The sequence below is a fragment of the Quercus lobata genome, chromosome 4 (assembly GCF_001633185.2).
Source record: "Quercus lobata isolate SW786 chromosome 4, ValleyOak3.0 Primary Assembly, whole genome shotgun sequence".
Classification (NCBI taxonomy): domain Eukaryota; kingdom Viridiplantae; phylum Streptophyta; class Magnoliopsida; order Fagales; family Fagaceae; genus Quercus; species Quercus lobata.
This window is the reverse complement of record NC_044907.1, coordinates 35,812,668-35,820,626: the sequence shown is the minus strand read 5'-3', so window position 1 is coordinate 35,820,626 and position 7,959 is coordinate 35,812,668. Positions and strand designations below refer to the sequence as shown.

General features: G+C 33.4%; 1 protein-coding gene across 2 annotated transcripts; it reads right to left on the bottom strand.

Annotated features, from left to right (window-relative positions):
- Positions 1 to 306: 306 nt before the first annotated feature.
- On the bottom strand, positions 307 to 4,354 carry LOC115983713 (protein NUCLEAR FUSION DEFECTIVE 6, chloroplastic/mitochondrial-like). Of its 2 annotated transcripts, none has more exons than XM_031106471.1 (3): positions 4,095 to 4,354; positions 2,835 to 2,953; positions 307 to 691 (listed from the first exon to the last, which is right to left on the bottom strand). In XM_031106471.1, the coding sequence occupies exons 1-3, from the start codon at positions 4,247 to 4,249 to the stop codon at positions 666 to 668; spliced, it is 300 nt and encodes a 99-aa protein (XP_030962331.1). In that variant the 5' UTR covers positions 4,250 to 4,354; the 3' UTR covers positions 307 to 665. The 2 variants fall into 2 exon arrangements, with proteins under 2 accessions (XP_030962331.1, XP_030962332.1); XM_031106472.1 differs by lacking the exon at positions 307 to 691 and adding an exon at positions 1,612 to 1,646.
- Positions 4,355 to 7,959: the final 3,605 nt, after the last annotated feature.

Below are 7,959 nucleotides of genomic sequence, written 5' to 3'. Positions count from 1 at the left end.
ACATGATGGTCGTGTAATTTTTCCATCCATAAGAGCTAACGAAAGTTATTCCCAGGAGTTAATTTGGCAGATAAGAAAACCTCGGGAGTTATAACTTATAAGAAAGAAATAAAATCCTAAGGAGTGTTTTTTTGTAACCGACCCAAATCCCAAGGGGCATTTTGGCAAAAAAAAAAAGTATTTACTTTAGTATAAATCTAAAGTAAATTAGATATAATACGAGTAACATTTAATGTGTTTTATACATTTGATTATTGAAAAAACCTGTATTTTCCAAAGTATTTGTGATACATACGATATAATATATGCATTTTAATAACTATATTGGCAAGTTATATTATCACCATGGAAGTGGAACCCAGGAATGTTACCATGGTCCACGAGAACAGCAAGAAAAAATTCTTTCATCAGAAAAGGAAATTATACTAATCCTAGAGAAGAAAAAACAGGAGCAACAGTTTACTCTTATTCAACAAGATGTGTAATAAATAAGATGATCGCCTATACCTTGAGTAAAAAAATATCCAACTCCAAGTTGAGAGCAATCTACACCAATTTTAGTTCTTCACGAGCCTCCGGAAACAATTTCCATAAAGGAGGATACTGGTTAGGAAGAATTACAAAACCTAGGAATGGGTAGCTAAACATTCAAACTGGTGGCTTCCTCACCTGGGGACTGATAGACCAAGCTCTGCAAAGCAAACAGAAAATCAATTCACAACTGCAAAATGATCCAACAAAAAGAAAAATTCTAATCAAATTCCATGCGTTTCGGTTTACTTTACATGGCACTTGAAGATGCATCAGTTGCTATTTTCTTAGTAGTTTAATGAGCTTATCTACTTCTTTTGTTTGCTTGATAATGGTAATGAGGTTATCTATCGCTTTTCATCAAAAAAGAAGAAAAAGAAAATGAAGCAGGTTTGCAAATAACCCTGGAGTGATTACATTTTCTTAAAACCTCCTAACAAATAATTATATTACCATTTGCTATTGAATATAACTACTTTTATTGATGAACAGGCCAGCATGAACATCCAGAATACAGAAAAATCAAATTGGAGGAGGAGAAATATAGGCACATAATAGATATTCCAAGGTTGAGAAGCATTACTGAATAGTATAAAAAGTTAATATGCATTGGATTAATCATATGCTAAATATCAATGTGTTGTTATAAAGATGGATCAAATGTGCAACCTAAATATGCATACGACAAGCCCACCTTCATGAACAGCATGAAGCAAAACGATTCACGTACCATCAATTCCATCTGGTGAAAGTAACAATTCCGTCACTAAATTACCCATACAACATTTTATGAAGCTAGCTAAGTGTAAGATAATCAGAAATCAAACCATATTCAAGAAATTCAAGAAACCTCCTTGGCATAGTGAGAAATCACCTCCTTGGAGAGAGAGGTTTCAATTGGTCGAAACATTTGCTGGTCTTATGTTCTATAGCATTAATATAATATGGTTCTCCATAGAGAAATGAGAGATAGAAGGGTGTGATTTGTAGCCTATATTAGAGAGAGAGAGAGAGAGAGAGAGAGTTTAGACTTAGATATGCAACCTAAATATAATAAATGGGGCCACCTTCATGGACAGTATGAAGCAAAACAATTCATGTATCATCAACTCCATCTGAGGAAAGTAACAAATCTGTCACTAAATCATTCAAACTAAATTATACATGACTATCACGTGTACAAGAAAATATAAAAAATAAATATTCATTTTGTAGGGAATTTGTCCTGGCCATGTCACAGTTCATGTACCTGTAACATGAACTCCCAAAGAACAGACACACCAAGTATCATTTTCACTAGTGTTTTATTTTCGCAGTGGTCCTAGCGTTAATCCAAAAATGGTACACAACTAAAGTTCCTTACTATTTTTCACCTTCTTTGATGGGGAATGTACATGAATTTAAAGGTGATACTATAGTACTCCAGCACTCAAACTTCAGTTTCTTGAGTACCAGTAAATAGCAGTGATAACCTGTAAGGTTTGCCACCTAAAAATTCCCCACCCCCCCAAACAAAAAAAATAAAAGAGCCCAAAAAAGATCCTATTAATGGTGATAGTTTAAAGATTCTGGTGATGAAACTCTCCACCAAAATCTCTCAAAAGTAATTTGGGATCTCAAATTCTACTCCCTGTGACATTGGGAAATTCTTGGGACCATCTCCAAACATCAGAATAGCCTTCAGGATTCTGTCCATATGATGTATTCAAAATATTAATGATTGCTTGTTATTCTTACCATAAGTAGCATGAGTCAGATCATGATCTAAAATATTTATAATTATAAACATTATATCTAAAAAATAATACTTTGTGACAAAAGCCATTTTAGCTGACACCAATAAAGGGATTCAAGAATGGACATTCTTAGGGATACAATGAAAATCAGTATGAGGTGGACTCCAATTACTTGGGGGAAAATTTTTTTGCGAAACTACAACAAAAAAAAATGCTAAGGTTTATTCATTCTGATTTACTAGTTACCAAGTGGAACGACAGTCATGACAGGATTAATTCTATCCGAACATTTGTAGCTATGAATCAACACCACCCCCCCCCCCCCCCCCCCCCCCAAAAAAAAAAACAACCAAGAAAAAGAAAAGGGACTAGAATTCAAGGGTCAATTTTCAATGTCAACTTCAATTCTCTTTTCTTTCATACACACTATAGGTCAATCAATAAGTATAGAACACAAGCAAATACTGAAATTTCCATGGGGATTTAATTAGTAAGAGGAGCAACTACTCACAATCAAGAACAATACAAAAAGAGGCTAGGGTCCAGGAGAGGAGCAGCAGAGGATACCCTGTGAGAGAGCTCGGCTACTTCCGTCCAAGCTCAGGCAGGATGTCATCCTTGCTGTGGCCATGGCGCTGTGTAGAGGCATCAGAGATTGAACGCCACCAAGTTCCGATACCGAATTCCTACCCAAATCATAATACATACAGCTCTAAACAATGAGGAGAAAATTCAAACATGTGAATGGAAAATGATTGAACAAAAGCGCAGGCCATTTGGCTTATGAGAAAAAATGTGGGAAAAGAAACAAAACCCATGTTGAAATAAGGAATCTCATCTATATAATATAAATATATATATATATATATATATAAATGGAAGCGGCAAATTTTTCAGACTCTTTTTTATGTTGTCACTTAGGCTTTTGAAAGTACAAATTTTATCATCTCATCATTATGTATATAAAGATCATGTTAAACTTGGTTTAACACTTAGTTAATGCCAGTCACACCACTCAATCAATAACTTCTTATTCACTGTTGGATAATTCATTCTTGTTTTTCTTAATGCACACGACAACTACTATATTAATCAAATGTTATTTGCTATTTGTTCTATAAAAACATATTTTGCCATTCAACGTAAAAACTCGTGATTTGTTCACCTCTAATTAAACAATCTAACACTAAACAATTTTTTTTTTTTCACATGTCAGTTACTTAGAAAGTTAGAATTGACTGTTTTATTATTAAAAAAAAAAAAAAACAATTTAACCAAAAGTAACACTCCATAATTAAAACCTAGGAAGCATGGACACGGGTACGAGTATGACACAGTGATATGGGCACTTTCTAAAAAATTATAACATGACACAGTAGGTACGGTACAGGTCCAGCACACCACAAATGAAATGTCCATGCTTCATAAATTCGAGACTAAGCATATTTTTAGCCAACTCTACTCTACACTCCCTACACTCTACTCCCTTCCATCCAAATGGGTCCTAAATTTTTTTTCTTTTTCACACCATCGTTATAATATATATATTTTAATTTTGATTTTTCTTACATGTCAATTACATAGAATTCACTGTTTTATTATTTAAATAAAAAAAAAAAAAAAACAATTTAACACCAAATTATTAGAATAATAAAGCAATGTAACACTAAACAAAAGCTTAATTAAGTTACATTTAGTGTTACTAAACAAATTATAATATAATTACATTTAAATATAAAGCAACCTAATACTAAAAAAAAAAAAACATTACAATCAAATTACGTTGAATCATTTCTATTACATATTGAAAAAAAGAAAAAAAGTAACCTGGTAAAAGGAGAGAAACGACGAGTGGATGGTGTGGTTGAGGAAGAGGAAGAGCGAAACGACGTCGTAGAGGGGCGGAGCCTTGGTTTAACGGTTGATTTGAGGGACGAGAGGAAGGTTCTGCCGATCACACGGTTGCAAGTGGAAGCCATCATCAAGATCAAGGTTTGGTGGAGAAGAGAAGAGAGGGGTTTCACTTTCACCTGTGTGTTGGGTTTTTACTTCTTTTTTATTTTTTATTTTTTAGGGGTTTATGGACCTTTTAAGCTCACTGGTCACTAAAACCTCACTAGTTCAGTATTATTTCCCAGATCTTGCCACGTCAATAATCAAGTCTAATGATTTTTTTTTTTTTCTAAGTACATGTTTTTATGATATAAAATAAAAGATAGTTTTATTATTGATAATAATATTTTCAAGGCAAAAATGCAAACTGCGTGATTTAAATTTGACTAAAATTCATCTAAATGATTTAATTTTGCTTTCTTTCAATTAAGGTTTTTCTATCAACTTTTGTTAGTTTTTTTTTTTTTTTAATTTTTATGATTTGAAAAATATTTTTCAATAATTAATTGAAATTTTATAATTTTTTAAAAAAATTTGAAGGAAAAAAAATTAAAAACTTAGACACGGTATTAATGGAGGGATTTTAATTGAATGAACTTGAAATTTAGAGGATTCAAATAAATGAAAGTAAAGTTAGATGGCTGAAATGAATTTTAGTCAAATTTTGAAGGAGTAATTTGCATTTTTGCCTATTTTTAATGAACCACCACATGTGGTGAACTTTTATAGGTTTTTGATAAATTGAAGTTATTTTGTAATAGACTTGTTTGTTGTTAATGTTCTCTATCCAATTTATAATAAAAAAAATTGAAATATTTGTGAATTTTAATTAACTCAACTAAGAAAATCTCTTATAATTTGAAATACTATTGAATATATATATATATATATATATATATATATATTTCCAAGCAAGAAAGAAGCAAAGATTACAAGAGTAAATAGCTGGGAAAGTAAGGGAAAATATGAAAGCTAAAAAATTGAGTTCTTATTACAAATGAAGAGAAACATGCCTTTTATAGGTAGAAACAGACACTATTTGAATAGTAGAAAGCAGCAGGAATCACAGATGAATAATTAAGAGTAAATTTGATTTTTTTTTACCATTCATTTTACCATGATAGATCCACCGAATGCAAGGGAAATATTGTAAATGAGTAGTGTCATGTCTGGTGACAGCAGTAATGACTTTAACAATTTTGTCGGTATATACTGATAGTGGCAATCTTGCAATCATTGGGTTGAAGCAAGAATTAGGCCTCTTCCTCAGCTAAATCCGGAGTAACAATTGGGTCATGTCCACCTAACAACATTGTGACCATAAAATTTACTTCTCTAATTAAAAAGAGTACCAAGATTGCTGGGATAAGTTCTAGAGTCAGTTTGCGTAAACTGATTGGATCTGATTTGCTATTTTAAAAGGGTCTAATTACTCCTACACCTCCTGTTGTTTGTTTCTTGTCCACCAAATCACATTGCAGCAAATTTCTGCAAAGAGGATTAGATTCTGTGCTTCATCTTAAGGTACTTTGAGAACCCTCCAAGGGTTTAAAACAGTCTTAATCCAATCAACAATTGAGGAGTATTCAGCTCAATGAATTGAAATGGCCATGATGAGTGGTGACATAGACCATGCGATTTGAGCAATGGGGCAATCTATAAATAGATACTCCACAATTTCTTCCTTCTCAATGCAAAGAAGACAACTACAAATGAAAACTTCATCTATCATGGTTCAAGTTGTAGTAAATAGAACCCAACATAGCTTGCAAATGTCCCTAAAATGGCTGACCAAAACTTCTCTTTTTCGTGAAACCCAACTTGCTTCGTGATCATTAGAATGAGAAAGACAGTTCTGGCTATCATACGATTAAAAAGATTCTCTTTTTTTTTTTTATAAGTCTATCATATGTTTAAGAAGATTCTTCTACTTGATTTCAATATGATCTTATTGGAGATTAATATAGGGTGAGCTCTAAGACAAACCAAATCTTGCCAACTCCACCAGACAAAAATTCTTCACAACTAAGGGCCCATTTAGTACGTGTGTTTAAACAACAGTTTTCAATTTTTTTGAAAATAAGTGTAAATGAAAAAGTGTGTGAAAATACGTGTAATGTTTTTTAAAAACTGAAAACATGTATTTAAAAAAGTCTACCAAACAGCCCCTAACTTGCTAAAAGTGAACCTAGCAACCTACTAAGTTCACAAAGCTGCTTGGCAGTTCAAGCCATCTAGATCCATCCCAACCATTCCCGCCCTATTGTAAGATTAACCAAGCCTCTAAATAAACAACCTAAGCTAATAAAGTTCATTGCCTGGCTCGCAGTTTTGCCTGTACATTTGTTACAATCTCATCGTTATACAAGAAGAAACGACGTGCAGAAAAAATATGCAAAATGGTAGAGCGATAAAGAAAGCTTGATCGAGCCATAAACCCAAAAACTGAACACAACCGTTCATTTTCCAGTCTTTGCTTGAATTTTCATTTCTACAACAAAATCTACTTAAAAAAGTACCTGCATTCTGACATTTTACCAAGAAGTTATCCATAAAATTAAGCTACAACAATACAAGACCAAAATGAATAGAAAGAGAGATTGCCTCAGCCAAAGATTACAAGCATGACACCAGAAAGTCCACAGAAACAAACTACAAAAACAATCTCCCCCCCCCCCTTTTTTCCAAAAAGAAACCAATCCTAATCCTGGTCGCCCTGACCTTCATCTTTGACAAGCCTGATCATGTCATCAATTCGAAGAATTGTTATTGCTGCTTCAGTCGCAAACTGTCAAATAGAAAATTTCAGTAAACAACTTTAAGAGGCCATTTCAAATCTATATAATAAGTTTGTTACAGCAGCATTTGTATGTTTGACAACATTTACCTGAATTATCTTCACTTTACTCATTGCAGGCTCAATGACTCCGGCTTCTAAGTTGTTCCGAACTGTTCCCTTCATAAGGTCAAGTCCCATGCTGCAATAATTAAAGAACCAAACCAATTAATATGGAATGGCAGATCATGTGACAAAATTTCCTTCAGACGCCAAAAAATCCACATTATGAACTCTCTCTCTCTCTCTCTCTCTCTCTCTCACACACACACACACACACACACATAACACAAACACAAGTTATTATTATACTATTACCTATTACACTGTATATAACACTATATTATTGTTCCCTCAAAACAATAGTTTTGTTTTATTGGTAAGTTACATCTGCAGTGAGTTTTGAACACACCACCCTCCACCTTATTCTAACAAAGGGAAGGAAGCATCATTTGAGATAGAGCTCATTGGTGTTCCTCAAATAGTGGTATAATATAATGAAAGAATAGAATTAACTTTGCACATACTGCATACGCATTCCATAACTGTCAAGCTTACCTAGAATGAACTGTAACCCACAGTAGCAGAAATGTAGTAAACACTTGAATGGGAATGGGAATGAATTTCTTAGTGTGATTAGTTCCAATTTAGGGAAAAGAAGAAAAATAATAAACAGTAACCTACTCAAAACGAATTTTTAGTGTGATTAGATTCAGGTTACAGAAATTGCAGAGAATGACAGGTAGCAATAAATCGCCCATTGCTTTAATCCAGAATGCCACTCACAGGAGCTTCAAAACAAATACCTGGATAAATGCTTCTTATCAGCTTGGGTTTGTGCTATGGTATGGTAAGCCCGTAGTTTTGCAACTAAATCGGTGGCATCCTTAGCAGCATTGACAGCAAGCACCTGAAACAAAAACATGTTATTGTCTCCTCAATAATATCAGTGTGGATGGGGGC